At 37.0% G+C, this 23,228-nt stretch overlaps 1 protein-coding gene across 1 annotated transcript in view; it reads right to left on the bottom strand.

The window, feature by feature from the left end:
* The window catches only part of INPP4B (inositol polyphosphate-4-phosphatase, type II, 105kDa), a 713,554-nt gene that overhangs the window by 636,107 nt on the left and 54,219 nt on the right, over positions 1 to 23,228 (bottom strand). The window contains exons 3-4 of the mRNA XM_006876519.1: positions 18,248 to 18,366; positions 15,447 to 15,563 (exon numbers count right to left, since the gene is read on the bottom strand). Coding sequence (XP_006876581.1) covers positions 15,447 to 15,563; positions 18,248 to 18,366 — 236 coding nt within the window. The remainder of the gene's footprint in view (positions 1 to 15,446; positions 15,564 to 18,247; positions 18,367 to 23,228) is intronic.

The following is a 23,228-nucleotide window of genomic DNA, read 5'->3' as shown; positions in this document are numbered from 1 at the left end:
GTGAATCCAGGCACTATGTAACAAAATGCCACCTGGTCCTGTGCCAATCCCATGATTGATTACATATTGGATAATTATGCTTCCTTATTAAATACATTGATATTCATTGGCTGGTGTTTTTTTTGAAGTAGATCACCAGGTGTTTCTTTCTAGTTCATCTGAGTCTAGAAGCTCCACTGAAAGCCATTCAGCATCTTGGTGGTGGTGGTTGTGTGCTGTTGAGTTGGTTCCAATTCATAGTGACTCTGTATAGGGTTTCCGCAGCTATAAATCTTTATGGGAGCAGAATGCTTCATGTTTCTCTTTTGGAGCAGCTGGTAGATTCAAACTTCTGACCTTGAGGTTAGCAGCCCTATGTAACCTACTATGCTATCACGGCTCCTTGTTCAGTATCATTGTTGATGATGTTAAGTGCCATTGAGTCTGTTCCAACCCATAGTGACCCTGTATAGGGTTTCCAAGGAGCTGCTGGTAAGCATGAACCACCGACCTTGTGGTTCAAACGACTTGGCAATCTATCTCATTAGCCCACAGTGCATCATAGTAACATGCAAACCACTGCTGACAGATGAACAGTGATGCACATAGGGTGATCTGGCCTGGAACTGAACCTCGTCCTTATATGAAAGGTAAGAATTCTACCAATGAACAACCAAACTCACTATCATGGAGCCAGTTATGAATTCTTCCATAAAATCATTTTACTTAGTTGTGATCTTGCTTAAAGGACTGATGGAAAGCTCAGCTCTTTGAGCTTGGTGGTTATTATGCAGTGTGTTTGATAACTATTGAGATGAAAACTTGCTAAGGCAAAGAAATCACTTAAAACGGAAAATGCTGAATCACCTGTGATCCTAACTCCACTAGTTATTGCACTAATGCAATTCTGTGGTCTTCTGTCACTTTGTCTAGACCTCAGCAACAGTTTCTTCATTTGTCAAGACTGATGGTCTTCCTCTCTCAGCTTATTTTTGAGGTCTTTCTGACATTTCTTAAAACATTTGATCTATCTAAAATCCACTGTTTTACGTATGGCATCATTGTTGCAAGGCTTCAGTGATTTCATATTATTTTATATTAGTTGTGACCACAAATAGTTTTCTGTTTTTCTGAAGGCACACTATCCAAACTAAGGCAAGTATGTTTCTGAGATAACTTGTCTGTAGCCCTCCTCTGATCATATAGATAATAACATGTTTAAAACTAAAACTTTGCATATATGAATTGGAACTCCAGTAGCAATATTTTTTATTTACTTTAGTATTTTGCATTAATGTATAGATGTTTAATATCTTCTTATCATAAAATCTCATTTTCTTTTTGTTATTAGGTGTGGCCACTGGATGTCATCACATGTCTCTTCTTCACCTATTGACATAATGAAATGAGTGTTCTTGTTCACTTATTAAAGAAAGGATTAACAAGATGGATTATGTTGATATATGCACTGATGTTGAGGCAATCTGGCTTTCCTGAAATAATCTCTATTTAGTCAGACTTATTTTTCACTTTTCATATAGTTAAACTCTACAGAATAACATTTCATGTGTAATGTTTTGCATGTATTTTCTTAATTAAGGTTTGATTAAAGCTTTCTTATAATCATTTATCACAGTTTGGTATTAAATTGATTTGGCCTTCATAAATTGAACTGAGGAAGTTTCCTATTCCTCCCACTCCCCACTTCATGGCTAAAGTGTTACATGTGTCTACAATGCACCAAAGAAATATATTTTAAGCATCAATGAATCAGAAATTTTTAGTACAATACCCAAAACTACTGCTTGAATTCACAGTATATACTCCCCTGGTACGGCGTTGTGGGTTAATGTGCTGGACTGCAAAATTGGTTTGAACCACAAGGTTGGTGTTTCAAGCTCACCAGCTGCTCTTTGGAAACCCTATATAGGGTCACACAGTACAGCTCTGCAATTCTACCAACAATTCTTCTCAGTGCTATCACATGATCCTTAAACTTCTGCAGTGCAGTGAAATATTTAATGTCTTCTGTACCCATATTTTTTGTTAAGCTCCCATTCTAATAGGTCTAGATAAGAGAAGGTTGATGGGTTATATGATTTAGTTGTGAGTGATTGTAACAGGTAATTGTGATTAGTCAATATTGCTAGACTGCTGGGTATAAAATGGCCATGTCAGAAGGGGTAAGGAATATATCACTACCATCAAGGAAAAAGAGTCAGGAGTGGAGTGCATCCTTTAAAACCCAAGATCACTGTGCATTGAGCCTTAACCCACAAACAGAAAAGTGTGATACTTAAAAATTGGCAGAGGAGCAGCAACAGCAGAACCAAGGGCCAGAGAACCAGGCAGCATGGCAGGCTTCCAAGCTCACAAAGCAAGTAAAGCTGAATACCTTTGGACAGGAGGCTCATTTGTGGAGTGGGATGCCCCCGGGACTTAATTGGAAAGCTAGGTTTACTAATCCACTGAGATACAATTGAGTGTCTATAGGCCAAGACTTGTAGCAGAGTGGATTGTCCTTTGGGCACTTATCAGCACCCTAAAAGAGCTATTCTGTAACACTGCCCAGGAAGAGCAGAGGCCAGGTCAAGGGGTCAAGGGCCAGAGATAGGTCAGCCTGCAGTTATGGCTGAGGAAAGGCTGATCTGACTGTGAGCATTCTGACCTGATTTGGAACCTGTTTACTCTCTAATAAACCCTGTAACTATGAGTATGTTGTCTGAACTCAGCATGGCCATTGTAATGAATTATTCAACCCACCTAAGTACAGTGCTATGAGAGGGATGGTAGGTATTATTTTTTGCAATATAAAAATTTTCATTACTCAAACACTGTTAAGAGAAAACAACAATATTGAATTGGGATGAAAAGTCAGACTCAGTAAGAACTTAGGTCAGCATTCCATTAGCAACTTGGAGTAGATGATGCTCTATGAATGTTGTTGTTGTTGTTAAGTGCCTTCAAGTCAGTTCCAACCCATAGCAACCCTGTATAGGGTTTCCTAGGAGCAGCTGATGAACTTGAACCTCCAACCTTGCAGTTCAAACTGACTTTACAGTCCAATGCATTAACCCACAGCACCACACCAGGACTCCTCAACCACACCAGAATCAATGGCAAAATTGAGTGTCTTTAAAAAGATAATACAAAATGCCCCTACTGAGCCATTTCTACTTGAATTGGGGAAAAAGTAAATTTCAGGCACTGTTCTTTACAATAAATTTGTTTTTATGTAATTCTCAGATTGTTCTTGTCAAGTGCCTTTGAGTTTGTTCCGACTCATAGCTACCCTGTATAGGGTTTCCAAGGAGCAACTGGTGGGTTTGAACCACCAACCTCATGGCTTAAATTGCTCTTGAAGTCCAGTGCATTATCTTGCAGTGCAACAACTTTACTGAGACTACAGTTTTGTTGGTCTCTAGGAGATAAAGATGTGGCTACAATATGGTCAAATAGTTCCTCTTCCATGGCCATAATTTTTAAGAGACTTGTTTGTTTCATGAGTAAATTTATTTTCTCATTTTCACTATCATACTCTCCATTCAAGCATCATTATTTGCTGTGGAAAGTGAAGTGGTATCATTGAATACTCTTTCTCCTATGGAGAGATTCAAGAAACTGAAAACATTAAAAAAAAAAAAAAAAAACTTAACAAAACAAAACATTCAACATCTTTCATCACTAAGAAAATGTAAAGTAAAACCAAAATGTATACCCCTTTACCTCCAGCAGGATGGTTATTATACAAATTTACAACAAGCTTAGAAAACAGCAAGTCTAGTGAGACTATAAAATGGTACACAAACAATTCTAATCCTAGATATATGCCAAAAGATCTGAAAGCAGCAACTCAAATAGATGCATATAGTTAAACTAATGTTCAGTGCAACTGTATTCACAATAGCCAAAAGATGTAAACAACTTAAATATCTATCAACAGACGAATGGATAATCAATATGTGGTACATACATATAATGGAATGTTTTTAGTCATAAAGTGAAATGAAGTTCTGATGCATGTCACCACCAGGATGAATCCCAGACACATTATGTTGATAGAAATAAGCCAAACACAAAAGGATAGATAACAATATGATCCCACTTATACACAATACAATGGTGTCCTGGTGTGGCACTGTAGGTTAATGCACTGGACTGCAAAGTCAGTTTGAACTGCAAGGTTGGTTGTTCAAGCTCACCAGCTGCTCCTTGGAAACCCTGTATAAGGTTGCAATGGGTAAGAACTGACTCAAAGGCACTTAGCAACAAACAACATACAAAATACAACTGGTGAATACATTGAGACAAAAGAATACTAGTGATTTCTAGAGAATGAAAATGGGGATGAAAAAAGAGAAAATATACAAGTAAGTAAAGTAATCTGGGTAAGTAGAATTGTTTCCAATATATTTTTGTCCATATATACGTCGTTGCTGATCTCAACTTTCTAATATATACAAACTTCTAAACACATCCCTAGTCCTAACCCCTCTAATGCACAGTCAATGAAAGAGCAGAAAAGCAAATAAGGATTTAATGAATTATAACTTTGGATGAGGTAAGGATGAAGTCATAATTACTATACTTCAGAGTAAATGGGATTTGATATAATTCATCCCCTTCACTTGACAAATGAAGATGATGAGATCTAGGTGGAGGGAAGGTACTAACTATGGACTTCCTAGATGCCTGAGTTCAGATACAAGCTAAAAGATAGATTATGTAGACCAAGAGAACTGATGATAGTAGCACACACACACACACAAAATAAGGAAATGGACAGAAAAGAGAAACAATATAAGGAAGAACATTGTGGGTAATATACCTGTTTGGTAAAGTACAAAGAAGAGGAACTATAAGAGCTAGAGAGGGAAATACAGTATTAAGAGACTAGCACAAAATCCAAAGGGAAGAACTAAACTGTGTCTCACATCTACTTCTGGTTAAGAAGTAGTTTTCAGATGTACTCTGAAAAGTGTCTGTGCTGAGACAAAGTTTTTGCCAGCCCAAAAGAAGCAAAGTTCTATACAAGTTCATCCTGCTGCTGAATGGTTATCTATTTGTGCTTATGAAGAAGAAATTATCGTCTTCACAGTAAAGCAAGGAGGAATGTGGGGAAATCCCGCTTTCATCACTAACTGCATTGCAAGGATCAGCATGAATCCAATCTCCAAGTGTGGATATGGGTCCACTACTCAGCTTCCCGTCTCTTCCCTTGCCACCAGCTGCCCAAGTGGCATTCTTTCTCACCTTAGTCATCTAGAGCTGGGCAGAGCTCATAAGCACTGACAGACCAGCTGCCCATGCAACCCTTCTCTGACACAAGCCACCAGAGATAGATCAGAGTTTACAAGTTAAGAGGACATTTTCTTTTAGACTTCTATTCCAAATAGGCAGACACCAGTTATTGCTGGCTTTCATTGCCCTTGGGGGTTCATTAATTTGCTGGACTGACTCACAGAATTCAGAGAGGACACAATACTTAAGGCTACAGATTTATTATAATAAAAAAAGTGACTCATTGAGCGAGGTCTAAGAGGTTTCCCAGCAAAGACTGCTGCCCCACTGTAATACTGGGAAGAAGTTAGATAACACTATAGAATCATGTTGGTGTTGTCAGGTGCCATCGAGTCAGAACCAACTCATAGCGACCCCATGCACAGCAGAACGAAACAATGTCTGATCCTGGGCCAACCTCACTACTGCTGCCACACTTGACACCATCAATGATGTCACCTGGCTGATCCATCTCATTGGGGGTCCTCCTCTTTTTCTCTGACCCTCCACCTTACCCAGAATGACATCCTTCTCCAGCAACTGTTCTCTCCAGACAATATGAGAGTCCAAAGTATGAGAGGCGAGGCCTAGCCATCTTGGCCTCCAAGGAGCACTCTGGTTGCACTTCTTCCAAAACAGATCTATTGGTTCTTTTGGCAGTCCGTGGCACTTTCAGTATTCTCCTCCAACAGCACAACTCAAAGGCATCAATTCTTCTATGATCTTCCTTATTCACTGTCCAGCTTTCGCATCCATATGAGGTTATTGAAAACACCATGGCTTGGGTCAGGCGCACCTTTGTCCTCAAGCTGACATCTCTGCTCTTCAATACTTTAAAAAGTTCCTGTGCAGCAGATTTGCCCAATGCAATACGTCATCTGATCTCTTGACTGCTGCTTCCACGAGTGTTGATAGTTGATCCAAGAAGAATGAAGTCCTTGACAACCTCAATCTCTTCTCCATTGATAAGAATGTTGTTTATTGGTCCAGTGGTGAGGATTTTTGTTTTCTTTACATTGAGTTGTAATCCATACGGAAGGCTGTGCTCTTTGATCTTCATCAGTAAATATTTTAAGTCCTCTTCACTTTCAGCAAGCAAGGTTATAGCTTTTGCTAAACTCATCAGAGAACTGGGGACATAGATAAACCAAAGAAAACACAATGCAGAGACTGTACAATGCAAAGACCTTTCCTAGAGGAAGAATGGCTGGCATCGTCCCTCACTGAGCAACAGGAAGAAGAAGGCGCCTCCAAAGAAGCCAGTTGGACTTGGAATGAACTTTTAATAAGCAAGTTGTTGTTGTTGCTAAGTGCCTCTGAGTTAATTCAGACTCATAGTGACCCTGTATAGGGTTTCCAAGGAGTGGCTGGCAGGTTTGTGGCTAACAATCAAGTACTCAGCATAATGAATTTGAATCCAGAAGGACACCATGCTTGCAAAAGTAAGGGTTACTTCACTCAATCCACAATAAAAACCTTAAAAATAAATAAATAAATAAAGTTGATATTGAACTTAGGAAAAAAAAAGTAGGGGTCAGCATAAAACAGGAAGACTTCCAACAAGATGGACTGATAAAGTGGGCTCAAACACAACAATTTTGAGGATAGTGAGTGTAGGACCAGGCAATGTTTGTTCTGTGCCATATAGACTTTCTGATGTTATTTGTTGTTGTTGTTATTAAATGTTGTTGAGTCGGTTCTGAGTCACAGTGGCTCTGTGTAAGGTTTCTGAGGAGCAGCCGATGAGCTTGAATCGTTGACTTTGCAATTCAAACCAACATTGAGGCTCAAAGCACCGCAGCAGGACTCCTTCTGATGCCATAAGAGTGTGTATATAAAGTCATGTCATCCAATAATGAAAGATTAATGCATCTTTATGCATTTTATTTCTTCCATTATTACACTATTTAGATAATACTTTCAGTACAATGTTGATAGAAGTGGTGATAGTGCAAATTCTGGTCTTGTTCACAAACTTAGGGGAAAAGGGCTCAGTGTTCTACCACGAAACATGATATTAACTGTAGGTTTTCCACAGATGGCTTTTTATCAGATTGAGGAATTCCCCTTCTAGCTATAATTTTTTACAACTTTTTACCATGAATATATTTGAATTTGTCAAATGATTTTTCTGCATCTTTTGTGATGATTAAATGTTTTTGATCTTTATTTTGTTAATATGGTAAATTACATGAATTCATTTTTAATGTTTATCCAGCCTTAGATTCTGGGAACAAAAGTTTGTACTACAGCTCTGTCACCTTTCCCTCATGCTTGACGTGAGGGTAAAGAAACACAGCCTTAATTTTCTTCCTTGCACTGGAGAATGTTCTGTATGTTTAAGAGGGGGACTCTCTTAGCTCTGAACTCTTCCCTTCAGTCTTTAATGAAATACTCTCCTGTATGTGGTAAAATTCCATGGAAAGGAGTGGGCCCAAGAGAGGCATTCGCTATGTGGCTGGGGCTCCATTTATCTTGATGTTATCTATTGGTCCAGTTGTGAGGTCACACACTGAATCAATAAATAACAGCATGACATAAAGACATTCACTCTTTACTGAAATACTCAGGAGCATGTGGTGAAGTTTCATGGAAATGAATGGACCCACAAGTGGGACTCTCTGTGGCTAGGGCTCCTCAGGAGTTGAATGTATTATTGCTCATTAAAAGTTCATTTTGGTTTTCTTTACATTGAGGTATAATCCACACTGAAGACTGTAGTCTTTTATCTTCATCAGTAAATATTTAAAATCCTATTTGGAGACCAGGTGTGGTGCTGGGGGTTAATGTGCTGAACTGCAAAATTGGTAAGAACTACAAGGTTAGTGGTTCAAGCTCACCAGCTGCTTCTCAGACACCTATAAAGAGTCACTATTGGTCGGAACCAATTCAATGGCACTTAACAACAACATTTGCTTCTAGGAAGCCAGGTTGTGTCATTTGCATATTGCAGTTTGTTAATGACTCTTCCTCTAATCTTCATGCATTCTTTTTCTTATAACCCAGCTTCTTTGCTTATTTTCTCAGATTGAATAAACTACTCTTTGTGTTACCTGGTTGAGAATATTTTCAAGGAAATGTTTTCACAGGGAAAAAGATGTAGTTTCTACTCATGAATGGGGATTCTAAGTTTTCAATTTTACCCAAATTGTGTGAATAAAAAAAGTATATAATAATTCTTTCATTAATAAACTGGAATTCTGAACCGTTTTACTTAAAAATGAATAAATGAATGAATATGCTCTTGGTAAATACTATATGGCAGTATTGCCAAAAAATAGGAAGGAAGTGAATGGTGTGAAAAACAGTCACATTTTATGACCCTGAGATATTAATAAATGGAATCTGTAGCTCACTCCCTTTCCACTTACAAACTACGTCACAACACAGGCAGACACATTCCATAAGGCAAAGTTGGATATATAATTAGGGCGAGAGGGACACGTAAAATATATTTTTTAAAAGGCAAAAATGAGGTCAGAGAAACAAATGAAAAAGGCTGAGACATAAATTTAATTATTTTACAACAGGTAATAATAGCTATATTTTTATGAATAGTGGTTGGCCATTACATATAAAGTCTTCATTATAAGATTTATTTGGACAGCTGCAATTAATTTAAGTGCTTAATAAATTTAGCTATGGGCTTTTTCCTATATTTAAATAATGACTTATTTTCTTAATCAATTTTTAAGCTTCAAGTGAAGAATGCTTTTAAAGTATTAATTGAGGTAAAATATCATATTTCAGAGATAGAAGTAGAGGGAATCCTATCAACAATGCATTTATCATCACATAGTCTAGAAAAATTAAAGGCTTCTCTCAATTGGTCTACTTATTTGCTTTGAAGCTCAATTTCTACTTTAAAATGAATGCCATAATAGTTCCCTTAAAGAAATTTTCTGGAGATTAAAGAAAACATATGTAACAAATTAAATATGATTCTTGGCACTCACTTGTTGTTGTTGTTATGTGCCATGGAGTTGGTTCTGAATCATAGTGACCCTGTACAGGGTTTCGAGGCTGTAAATCTTTACAGGAGCAGAAAGCCTCATCTTTCTCCCACGGAACAGCTGGTAGTTTCGAACTGCTGACCTTGCGGTTCGCAGCCCGAACTACCAGAGCTCCTTTAGCAATCAGTAATCTCAAAGTCTTTTTCCTTACTTACTGTAACATAGCTTCCAGATATCATATCTTCCAGATAGAGAGAGAAGAAGATCATACATATGTAACTCCACATGCATATTTAAACTGAAACTTTTTAAGAAGTAAAGTTATAAAATTAACCTAAATGAAAAGCATTGTATACTAAGTGCAAAAGCTTTTTATTTTCTATTAAAATCTAGAAAGTGAATTGAATATTCTGTTTAAGAAATAATACAGTAACTAAACCAACTTGGGTTTATAATGCACATGATACAAGTTTATACCTAATCTTGCTAAGGTTGCTTTTCTGAAAGATACAAATGGATACTTTCTAGTAATTTGTAGTAAAAATATCACATTTTAGCATGGATAGCCTCACCTGAGGAATGCAAAGTGTCTACTGGGAACAGAGCTATAACATAATCTTAATATCTAACAAGTTGAATACAGCAAAGATTTTTGTAACCTAAAAAAAAAGAAGGGACCTGGTGTGGCATTGTAGGATAAGCACTGAACTGCTAACAACAAAGCTGGTGTTTTAAGCCATCCAATATAAGGTCGCTATCTATGGGTCAGAACCAACTCGATGGCACTTAACAATAACAGTAGTTGGAACCTACTCAGCAACACTTCACAAAGACAGAGCAAAGAAAATGCACTAATGCAAAATATCACAGAAACTGAAATTTTGATCACAAGCAAAACCAACTTTGTGGCTTAATCATATGTTTGCATTATTTTATGGATATCCTCAGTTGTGGGCTGAAAGAAACTTCTTCAGTACTGTCCAAACACAAAGAAGGGAAAAGAAAGTTTGATGATGCTCTTTGCCTTCCCAGTGATCCAAAGTTTCTGCTGAAACATTAAAGATTAAGATTTTCAGCTTGATTCTCTAGGACTGAGCAAAGCAAATGATATGCTGAAGACAATTTTCATAATACGGTTTCAATTTCCAGTAGCTTTTAAAACAGGGCATACAATGAGGATATATTCCCAATACAGCAGCTCTACTGGGAGAACTTGGACTCTTATTCCCAGTTATGGGCTTCAAATTTAAGCAGCTGGAGGTTAAAGGAACCCATTGTGAGGAAATTGATAATTTCCCCATGATGAGGGAATGATGAAAAGGTTATTCAAATCCTAATGATAACTCTGTCCCACTCTCGTGTGCTACATCACCACCTGCAAATATTATCTGTCCTTGGCCACTGTGGAAAGCCACTGCAATGAATTATGAGGAAGAATGAAGTAGAAGGAAACAATTGTCATTCTGAATCAATAATTTGACTCTTATTTGTTACCATGATTAACTGCATTTCTGCTCTAGCTACTAAGATAATAAATCTTAGGTACAGTTATATAAAGGAGTACAAGAACAACAACTAGTTAATGAGATAAGGCATAGATCAAGGACACAGATGAAAGGTTGTCATTTCATTTTAAAATCATCTAACACTAATATGAATGTAAATGGATAAGAAAAGGCAATGTAACCAATTCAATTGACTGCTTAAATTTAAGAAATGAGCAATTCAATAAGAAAAACCAAATAACTTACTCATTTTAATGAGTTAGTATTCAGTCAGTATAGAAGATCTAATTGTCCTGTGACAGACTAATATGATCAATGACTTCTCTGGGCCAAATATTTCAATGATTTTTTTAGACCATTCATATTGTTATTAATGAAACATACAAATAAGCCTTTTTTTTTTTTTTTGGCATTACAAGAATTATGATCCTAAAACTTTTAGGTTACTAAGTGCTCTTAATTAGAAAATGTATTTTAGACTCTTGTACTCCCCTCATCAAAAAGAAAAAGAAAGAAAAAAAAAACTTAATAAATTAAAGGAAGTGAGCCAAGATAATAACTACAGGTCCACGGGGACTATTAGCATATTAATGAACTGTATTTCTATTTACACTTCCATAAACAGAGCTGATTGTTAGTTATTTTAAGAAAGAGGTTATGTCTTAATTAAAAGTACTTGGTTAATGAAAGCTGGTTGCATTTCTTAAGCATGCTCATATTTCACCAATCTTATTCCACAGCAGGGATTCTGGTTTATCCAATACTTTTATGTGATAACACCTCTGGTGGATGAAAAGAATCTTTAAAAGACTCTAAATAATTAGCTTTCAGAACAGAAACCAACAAAAAGCATAATTAAAGAGTAAGTTAATTGTTTTAACCCCTAGAGCATTAACATATGTCACATTTGGAATGAGGGAAATACCTTTGGAGTCCTGGTATAGCACTGCAGGATAAGTAAGCACTCTACCTCAAGGTAGGTTTGAACCACAAGGCTGGTGGTTCAAAATCACTAGCCATTCATCAGAAAACCTATACAGGGCTGCTATAAGTGGCAACCAACTCATTGGCAATTAACAACAAGAACTTAAAAATTCCAAGATATGTGGGGAAACATTTTAATTTCTGTAGCATAGTCTTTCTATTCCTCTGGCTTTTTCTCTTCTTTCTGTTCTCTCTATGCCTTGGGTCTGTTGTAAGGGTTACATTTCATCACTTACTTTGAAGAACCATGAAAACCAAACCAAAGCCTCCATCACTTCTGCTTTACTTTCCTTATTATCCCAATCATTGGTCTTCTTATTCTCTGTGCACTAGGATCACCCCTTCCTACCGTTTTGATCCATATTTCCCTACTTTATGATTCTTCTTCCTTTCCCACCACTTCTCTTTCAGTTCTGTCAGATGGCAAGAAAATAAAAATTAAAAATGCCGTGGGTGAGCATGGTGTTCAGCTTTGTGCATAGTCAGTCAAGTCTAGTTTGTATATCCACAGTCATAATCCACCACTTCTCTATATATTATGTCACAAGTCAAGGGACAATGGATAGGAAAAGAAAAAAATCTCAATTAAATACACTTTAGTTGTCAGTTTACTCCAACATTTTTGTCTGTTACTCAAAATGTTTTTATCTTCCACTCTTCTTCAAAGAATTCAGAAATTAAAAATTAAAAGGACAGCTTGAGAGAGGAAAAAAAAATCACAAATATTAATAAACATAGTAAAAGAAGATTTCCTTATTTGATTTGTAGTATTTATGAGGGACCATGAGGCTCAGTTTGTCATCCCAGGGTGATTTGTGCTGCCGAAAATTGTATCATCTGTATCTCAAATACAGGGTCACACATGGCATGGTAGACACTTTTAGTGAAATTTCTATATGAAGTTAGACTAGGAAGAAAGGCCTGGTGATATACTAGAAAAATTAATAAAATCCTCATGGATTACAACAGAGTATTGCCTGATACTCTGTACTCAGTAAAGGAAGATGAGCTCCTAAGTTTGCAGGCACTGCACAGTAGTCAAAGCAATGAACACAAATATACTATTGATCACGAAAATGGTTTGAGATGAAGCAACATTTTGTTCTGTTATAGATAAGGTCCTCATGAGTTGGAGTGGACCTGAAAGCAACTAACCACAGCAAGAACAATACCCCAAACAATAACACCAACAACAATAGTAATGACAACTTCTACTTATTGTTTACTCCAATGCTGGTTAGTCTTCTAAACATTTACAGATACTAACTGCCTTAATCCTTGGACAATAAATTTGAGTTATGGTGCTGGAGAAGAATATTTGAAGTACCATGGACTGCCAGAAATACAAACAGGTCTGTGTTGGGGGCCATACAGTCAGAATGCTCCTTGGTGGCAAGCATGGTGAGACTTCATCTCTTATACTTTGGACATATTATAAGGAAGGACCAGTGCATGCAGAAGGGCATCATGCTTGGTAAAGTGGAAGGTCAGCAAAGAAAAGGAAGATCTGCAGAGAGATGGATTGACAATGTGGCAGCAGCAATGGGCTCAAGCAGAACCACAATTGTAAGGATGGCTCAGGAGCAGCAGTGTTTCATTCTGTTGTGCATAGGGTCGCTATAAGTCAGAAATGACCCAACAGCACCTAACAACAACAACAACACAATCCTAGGAGGCACATAATATAAATGCAGACATCAATAAAACTAACTCAACAAAACTGCAGAGATAGCAAATGGGACAGAAACAAGATAACCTGGCTAACCCTTGAGATTTCTTTCTTAAAAGGTATATTAGACTGTGTAACAGGTTTGTTTGTTTGCCATGTGTAGACTGTACATTTCTTAAGGTATTCTGTAATTTTAAATAACTGGATTCATCTGGGACTTTGGAGTGCTGGTGAGATGCTGTAGGGTAATCATTCAACTGTAAGGTCTGTTTGAACTTCAAGCTCAGTGGTTCAAACTCACCAGCCACTGCTTGAAAACCCTATACAGGGTTGCTATGGGTTGGAATGGACTTGACAGCAAGAAGATGTTTAGAAATCACTTCAATACATAAGACTTTTTTCTCTACTCCAACCAGGAGACTGCATATACATTTCTTCACTCTATGTTTCATGAATTAAGGAGCTACTAAATGTAAGGTCAGCAGTTTGAATCCACCTCCCCAAGCCTTATAAAGGTCACAATGAGTCAGCACACAAGCACCACCATCACGTTACATAATTTATGGAAAAGAATGGAGTGTAGCCAAAGGATCATGCACAGCACAGAGATACCTCAGTAAAGGGTGAGTGTAGAGCTACAGTTCCCCTAGACAAAGCAATGTGTGATTCTTGAGGCCCTAGCAACATCCCTTAGCTACACCCAGAACATTCTTGGGAACCTCTCTGCCCACCTACACTGAAGGTTTCCTGCTGTCAACCAGAAATGACTATACCAATTAGATGTATCTACCCAACAATCTTACTTCACAGATATTTTCCAAACACATGTTCTCTTGAAACTTCATCAATATATATAGCAAAAAATCTTGCATCCATTACAACAAAAGAAATGATTCATACATCACTGCTTTGCCCGTTTCAAAAGTAAATGCCTTTGTTTAAATGATATCCTTAACAGAATCTATTTCTTTTTTCCAACTAACGTCCTCAAAACCTCATTTTATAAGGAGACTACTTACTATCTTAAGGTTCTGTAGGACTGCTAACTGCAAGGTTGGTGGTTCAAACCCAAAGTCACTCCTTAGAAACCTTATACCTTATGTTATGAGTTGGAGCCCTCTAGAAAACACTTAAAAACTGTCTTACATCTATCTGTCTTTGGTGTCATCTTTTGAATGAGTCGTCCTTGCTACAATCATTTGTTTCACTCCTAAATAAAATCTTTATTAAAATGTTTTATTACTAGATGACTTCAAAATATGTCATTAAACATTTCGTTTGGCTTCACTATTGACCACTGGGATGCCCAAAGGTAACCCTGCCCTGAGAACAGACAAAAATTCATGCTAAGTGGAACTATTTGAAAGAAGAAGTTTGCCTCCCTATTTAATTCTTCCCCAGTAGCATTTTCTTGTGTCTGAAAGTTTGTGACTTATCTCTAGGGAAAGTGCTTGGGGATTTAAGTGTCTAGCCCAGGTATGGTGCAAGTGAAGGAAAATTCAGACCAAGTAGGAAGATTAAAGAAACCACTACAAAGGACTTTGTAGACTACATGGCCTTCATGGGAAGAGGCCAATTAAAGGTTCTTACTAGGCTTCCAGTTACTGCGTCTGTTTGCTTTGGTGCCAGTAGGAATGACAGGAATAACAGAAGGAGTTTCTTTCTGGACTGTATGAAAACTGTAAATTGTCAGAGTTGAAAACTTTGTCCATATCTTGTTTTAGAAAAATTGCAGTAGCTAGAAAGTTTTGTAACATTATTTAAAGTGAATCTATTTCATTTGCTTTCTGTCCACAATATTACCCCTTCAGTTTAAACAAATGTAAATCAAAAGAACAAACCAGCCTTCCTGGAATACAGAATAATCTGATCTAAAAGCTTTCACTCCTAACCAATCATCAATTTGGCACTATACCAAATGAGTCTGAAATATACAGCAAATGACAGACATAAGATAAGCAGAAATACAGCACAAATATCCTCTTATGGAAAAACCAGTTATACCAATAATCCAGTAGTTTGAAAAAAACATAACTCCTTCTTTTCCCAAAGAGAGAAATAAGTATAAGTACTTACAGTGTCATGAGACTTATCCTTGACATCATAGACTGTTAATTTTATTTTGGTCTCCTCATAAATGGGGTACTCAGATGGGAATGTGACACCAGTCAGAAACAGTGGGTCTCTTGTTCCCTGTAACAGCACAAGCAGACAGCTTTGATTCAATAAGGCAGCAACTGCCGTTGGCAGCATGCAGTGACACATGAGAATGCTGAGAGTGTGGCTATGCCTATTTGTTTTTCTAGGAAATAGTTCTATTAGAAGAGAGATCTGCATTGCCAAGTAATGCTCACGGGCAGCATGGCCCAAGGCCCCAAACTACTAATGTAGCCATTGATAGCAAATTGCCCTACACAACTGCCAAAGCTGCTAATAGTCTTGAAGAACAATTTATTTTCATTATATGGCAGAACCCATCTTAGGAGTCTGTTGTCAGTCCATTTAGAGTACACTGAATGGACACAACCTATAGTTTATGCAAATAATCTAAGATATTGACTGATTAAATTAAAATGAAGCTATTTTTTCACAACAAGCTGTTAGCTAATCTTATGCTGTCCATTTATTTCTATTCTGTAATGATTTCATTTGAAAGCCATGCTCTGATAGTGCCCATTTGTTTTTAGATGGTAAGATAGGATTTCTTCCCAGAACAGCTCTTGAAAATGAACGAAAGAAACTCCAAATATGATGGATTTAAGACTATCAAATTACTAGTTTAGAATGCAGTGCATAGGATATTTCAGCGACTCAATTCATTTTTAAGGAGCTGACATTCAGATTATATATATATATATATAAAACCCTGATGGCCTAGTGGGTTATGTGTTGGGCTGCAAACCACACGTCTGCACTTCAAATCTTCCAGCTGTTCTTTGAAATAAACATGAGACTTTCTGCTCCCATAAAGATTCAGAAAACCTATACAGAGTTGCTATGAGTCAAAAACAACTGTAAGGCACACAATGACCACTAACCACTATATATACATATATATACATATATATATGTTGTTGTTGTTGTTAAGTGCCGTCGAGTCGGTTCTGACCATAGCAATCCTGTGTTGGGTTTCCGCGGAGCAGTTGATGAGCTTGAACTGTCGACTTTGCTGTTCAAACGGCTTTGCAGGCTGTAAATCTTTACGGGAGCAGAAAGCCTCATCTATAAATCCCCAATGCCCTGGAGTTGATTCCATCTCACAGTGACCCCACTGGACAGAGTACAAGGGCTCCCTACTGTTTCTGAGGCAGTGACTCTTTACAAGAGCAGAAAGTCTTATCTTTCTCCTGCACATCAGATCAGTTGGTGGATTTGAAAAACTGACCTTGACATTAGCAGCCCAGTGTTCAACCCATTGTATAACTAGGGCTCCTTCATACATAGCCCAAGGCCCCAAACTCCTGATGTAGCAGTTGATAGTAAATGGTCCTACACAACAGTCACAGTTAGCTGAATATCACTGGAACATTTGCTAGAATTCTGCAAACCAATTGCCTTTGGAATTTCCTGAAAGCCTAAGTTATTCATTCATTCTGTTATTCAACAAGCATTCTTTTTAATATTTCTTTTTTCTAAACACTGCATTAGACTCTTTGAAATTGGCAATAACTAAAACAGTCAACAATAACAATATATGCACAAATAGAAAATTTTGAACCAATGCAAAATAAATTATTTCTAAGAGTTTGGTAATATTTTTAAAAAGCATATTACACTTGGAATAATACAAGAAGCTTATTTTCATATAAAATGAACTAATAATTTTGCCATTTTTATCATAGTGTCTTCATATGAACAGGACTATTTATATTAATTCAATTACAGTAGTAACTACAAACTTTAGCAGTATTGAAACCTAAAGTTTCAAGGCTCTAAGCAGTATCTGGTTTTTCCCCCACTATCAAATAAAATGAGTTCAGCCTGAATCATTTATTCCACCAACTGTACCAAAAGGCAGGCAGTTTGCAATGAGCAAGAAGGTCTGGGGTAAGTTACTATGTTCTTACAGAGCTGTTCCTCATTCAAAACAGGCAAGGCTGACAGTCTAACAAAAACAAGCAAATCTTAAGGAGTTCAGAGTACACTTTCTTCAACCCCAGATGTTCAAATAAGCACCACTCATTCACTAAAGCTGGGAAAAATATGTGATTAGAGCAAAATAATCAAAAGGGAAACACTTCCTCTTTTGAATGTGATCCAACACAATAACAAGTTTCCTCCTAACACATTTCAAGGTTATGTTAGTAACAATAAATGTAAATAGGAAATCACTCATCTGATGAGTAACATTTACACCTTTGCCTAGAAACATTACAGTTTCTCAAATGAATCATCTACCTTTCTTTGGAAAATGCTGCTCATTAAAAAGACACACATACACAACAGCCCAAAATATAAAGTTTCCACAGACTAGAACAAATAAAAAGGCAAAAAGCACATAGCAAGTTCAAAACTTCTCTATTTTACAACTGTCTTTTCCCCTCAGATAAGAACCATGTCATTTAATCTAAAACCAATGCTTTATTTCTGTCTCTATTCCTTGTTCTCTTTGGGCATTCAGTGTGGCTACTTTTCTAAATACAGGAAAAAATAATGTTCTTTGTAACAAAGACAAATTCTTCCCATTTGTTTATTCTGGTCTAGTGCCAATGCAGGCTTATTAACCTCAGGTATGTTTTCCTTAATGGCAGAGGACAATAACATTGCATTGCTAAGGACTGTAATCAAACTTGTTTCAGCTGTTTGTTCAAACCAGAGACAGAATCAGAGAGAGAGAGTCAGAGTCAGTAATGCAGACACACAGCATGAGTGCTCACCTCCACAATTTCCGTGCTTGAGTATCTTGTCAGACTTTGCTCTGCCGGGTGAATTACAGAGATCTGCACCAATGTATTCAGTTTCCGATCACAGGCAGGAGCTACAAGATCCTTGCATGCTGGCAATGGCAAAAGAAACAAAAAGAAACTAAAACAGATCTCAGAGAAAACTTCGTCCTGGGTTGGAAGTAAACTTTGTTACAGCGCAAAATGAGATCTCCAGGGACTAGAGCTGAGTTTACAGAGGAAGTCTCTTGGAAGTACCTTATAGAAATAGGAAGTCACGTGCTGCCAGGCTGATTTAAGAGTTCATTTCCACTGACCACATTTGCAGCTCATGCAAGTCTCGCCTGCCCAGGGATCTAAGCTCTAATGTATGACTGCACACATATTGCTCAGTATGTCAGTGACTGGGGCTAACTTAACAGCTATCTCTTTGGCTCCCTGTTCAATTAATCATTAAATTCTAGGTTACAATTCACACTCCTCAACGAAGTGGGTTGATTTGAACTGTACATATTTGGAAGCTTAAGATATTCTTCATAGATACTGCTTGGATTCATTCAAATGTTCAGATGTGCACTGGTTTCGCTCTAGTCTATTTCCTAGAACTGGCTGCCTACAGACATGCACATAGACAGAAACTGGGAAGAGTGTTTACCTCAGCACAGGCAGGGAAAAGAGATAGAAGTATAGTAAAAATGCCTCTGCTTGGGATCCAAACCAAACCTGAGGGTGTAATTTAGGGTATGAATGGGTTAATTCTTGCCCTAAGACCACTAGAATTAAGAGCCCTCCCTAAGACACCAGGCTCATATTACACCCTCTCACCACAATACCATATTTACTTGAATATTTTCTCCTCTCACATATCATTCCTCCAATTAAGAGAGAAATGAGCCAGACTAAGATTCCTTTCAGCAAATCCAGCATCTTCTCACACTCTATGCTATATCTCCACCCTCCCACCGTCTTTGAAATAGTCATTTCGCTATACTCGGGTTGTTAGTGTAATGTGCTGTGTCCTCCCTCACCAAAGCAGTGATTCAAGTCAATTTTCAGCCAGAGGTTTGCTATAAGCTGGAACTGTACAGGTGGGAACAGACAAAGCTAGCACTCTCCATACCTCTTCCTGTCTATACATGTCTTGGACATCATGGTAAGAGCCCTGATGACACCGTTGCCTATGTATTGGACTACTAACAGCAAAGTTGGAGGTTCAAACCCAACCAGCCGCTTTGTGGGAGAAAAATGAGGATTCTATGCTCTCTTAAATATTTATAGTCTGGGAAATCCTAGGGAACAGTTCCATTCTGTCCTATTGGGTTACTATGAGTCTGAGTTGGCTCAATGGCAGTGGATTTATAGGAAAAGTGCAGGACAAAAGGAAAGAAGGAGTGTATACATGCTATGCTGTGGTACTGCACCAGTTTACAAGGCCTTTATCCACTGAGCCAAAGGGACTGACTTAAATCTCAAACATGAAAGCAAAGAAAATTATAAATATAATTATCACCTTTCAATCACTTACAAATCATCTCATTTTTGGAAAGAATTAAAATGGGAATGAAGGAATGTCAGGAGCTTTGAAATGAAACAAGTCTGCTTTAGTTCCAATTCTAGCAGCTGAACAAATGTGGGAACTTATTTAACTTCTTTCCACTTTGGTTTCCTCCGCAGTGAAGTATAAGGAGCTCTGGTAGTGCAGTGTATCATGAGCTGGGCTGCTAACTGAGAGGTCAGTTGTTCAAATTTGCTAGTTGGATTTACAGCCTTGGAAATTCTATACAGGGTCTCTATTAGTCAGAATCGACTAGGTAGCACACAACCAACCAAAGTAGGGTTGGAAGACCCATTGTAAAAGGTTGCTGTGAAGTTTGAAAAGTAGGGAACAGGTCTATAACAGAACTAGTGTGGTGGTAGCTATGTGCTGTGGGGTTGGTTCCCACTCGTAGTTACCCTGTATAGAGTTTCCAAAGCTATAAATCTTTATAGGAGCAGAAAGCCTCATCTTTCTCCCACGAAACAACTGGTAGTTTTGAACTGCTGACTTTGAGGATAACAGCCCAATTTATAACCACTATGCTACCAGAGCTCTTTAGCATCTAGTGAATCTAGTGCATAAGTACCCATTCAACATTACTGATCAACCTACTTCCTTCCTCCCTATATTGAGAATAACCTAAGAGATGACAATTTTCACATTCCTCTTTTGAGATTTCTAAGATCACTCATCCACATCCCTAAAGCTAAATATGAACTCATTTCTTATCATCAAGCAAAATGAACATCAGTTGAAATCCATCTTTCTTGCACAGTCCTGGTGGGCACTGCAGGATAAGTACTGGAGTAAAAGGTCATTTGAACTGAAAGGTTGGCAGTTCAAACACACCAGCTGCTCCTAAGAAACCCTATATAGGGCCACTATGAATCAGAACTGACTTGGCAGCATTTACCACCACAACAATTCATGCAGATGACTACTATATTTGAAAAAAGTCCTCACCCTTCGCTTCTTCTGAAAGGTCCTAGTAGTTAGTATGAGTTTGAATACAAACCTTTAAAGTACTGAATGGCTCTGTGCTAAGCTACTTCTAAGACCCATTCGTTGTTTCTATTTACAGTGACACTAAAGCTTAGAGACTGAACTCCATTAAAGTGGTTAGAATGGCATAATTATTGCATTGTTTTAACACCCAATCTCTGCCCAGTAAAGACAAGACTTAGAGATTGAATGATTTACAAAATGCTACAAGTGATCATTAATTTATTGGTCTAAAGTGTGTTGTCATACTGGAAGACATTTATTGTCTCAGAATACAGTATCTTCCCAGATTTTGGGATCTTCTTGCCCTTGCATAACATTTTATCATACTCTGTGCCTTATTCATATCAAGTACCTCTAGCAATCCAGGGGAGTTTAGGAACACATGTATGAAAAAAGAATGCACAACTATATTTTATTTAATCATTATTGTTTTTTAGTTATTTCACCACTGTATCTATTCTTCACAATGTCTCTTTGAGGCAAATGTTACTATTTCATTTTTACATATTAGGAGACTTAGAAACATTAAATGCTCACAACTACATTATAATAATTGTCTGATGGAAATCATGCAATGGGAAGGCAATGGAGAGACATATACAAAACTCTGAAAGAAAAAAAAAAAAAAAAGCCAAACAAAAATCATATACCCAGCAAAACTGTCCTCAAATATGAAGATAAAATAATAACATTTCCAGAAAAAGAGATATTAAAAGATCTTTTTATTTAAAAAAATAGGCAAACTTTTAAAAAATACTAAAGAAAGTCTTTGAACTGAGAACCAATAACAGTAAACAACAACTGGAGATTGACATACTCGGCAACACCACCCATAATTCAATCCACATATAGAAGTATACAAAGTAAACAAACATCCAAGGCTGAAAGTAGGAAATCAGAGATATCAATTTATAATGAAGACAAAGCAAAGAAGAGCAAAGTATAGTTACAGAATTCCAAATGGCAAAGAATTCAAGGAGATTTAAAGATCAAAAAGACTGTTTTAAAATTGGTTTATTGGTTGGTTATGTACCATGGTGTCAGGTCCTACTCATAGTGACTCTCTATAGGGTTTCTGAGGCTGTAAATCTTTACGGATGCAGAAAGCCTCATCTTTCTCCCACAGAACAGCTGATAGTTTCAAACTGTGACCTTGAGGTTAGCAGCTTTACTCATAACCACTACATCTGCCAGAGCTCCTTTGTTTTAAAATAGGGAAGAAATCAGAGGAAAACATGCAGAACAAAGAAACCAGCAGCAACACACACACACACACACAAAAAAAACCACAAAGTAAAATGACTGCAATCAATTCATACCTATGGATAATTACACAAAACATCAATGGATTAGATGCACCACTATAGAGACAGAAAATAACAGAAAGGATAAGAAAGCAAGGTCCTTCAATATACTGTCTATAAGAGACTCACCTTACAAACATAGATTAAAAATTAAAGGATGTGGAAAAAAGTATACCAAGCTAATGGCAATCAAAAACAAGCAAGAGTAGCAATACTGATTTCTGATCAAATAGATTTTAAAGCAAAAATCATCATAAGAAACAAAGAAAGACATTATCTCCTGATTAAAGGGTCAATTGAACAAGAGGACATAACCATAATAAATATTTATGATTCCAACGAAAAAGCCTCAAAATATATAAATCAAATTCTAATAGAATTAAAGAAATAGCCAACTCTACACTAATAGAAGGTTTTAATACACCACTTTTGAATAAGGCTAGAACTAGAAAGAAACTCACCAAAGATACAGAGAAATTAAATAATACAATTGACATGACTTCATAGATTTTTACAACACACTAAAATAGAAAACAGTACAATAAGCATTCTTTTTCATTGCACATGGAGCCTTCTCCAAAATAGACAACATGTTAGGCACAAATCAAACCTTAGTAAATTTAAAAGCATCCAAACACTACCTGCCATCTTTTAAGACCACAATGAAATAAAATTAGAAGGAAACAACAACATAAAGAAACAATAGGAAGATCAAGGAAACAAACAAAATACTTGGAAACTGAGTAACACTCTACATAAAAGCTATGGGGAAATAGAATTTTTAAAAAAAAATTAATTCTTTGTAAATGAGAATGAAACACAACATACCAAAACCTTTGGGAGACAGCAAATGCAGGGTTGAGAGGAAAGTTTATAGAACCAATGCACACATCCAAAAAGAGGAAAGAACCAAAACCAACACATTAATACACCTTCTCCGACAATTAGAAAAAGACAAGCAAATTATTTCTACAGTCACTAGAAGAAAAGAAATAATCCAGATTAGAACAGAAATAATTGAATTAGAAAACAGAAAAACAATAGAACAAATAAAAAAGATAAGAAGTTTGTCCTTTGAAAGGATTAATAAAATTGGTTAATCTTAGAAAAGAGGGAGAAGATGCAAATA

The sequence above is a fragment of the Chrysochloris asiatica genome, unplaced genomic scaffold, assembly GCF_000296735.1.
Source record: "Chrysochloris asiatica unplaced genomic scaffold, ChrAsi1.0 scaffold00388, whole genome shotgun sequence".
NCBI classification, from domain to species: domain Eukaryota; kingdom Metazoa; phylum Chordata; class Mammalia; order Afrosoricida; family Chrysochloridae; genus Chrysochloris; species Chrysochloris asiatica.
Note: the sequence above shows the minus strand (reverse complement) of the source record. Positions and strands in the feature narration are given on the sequence as shown.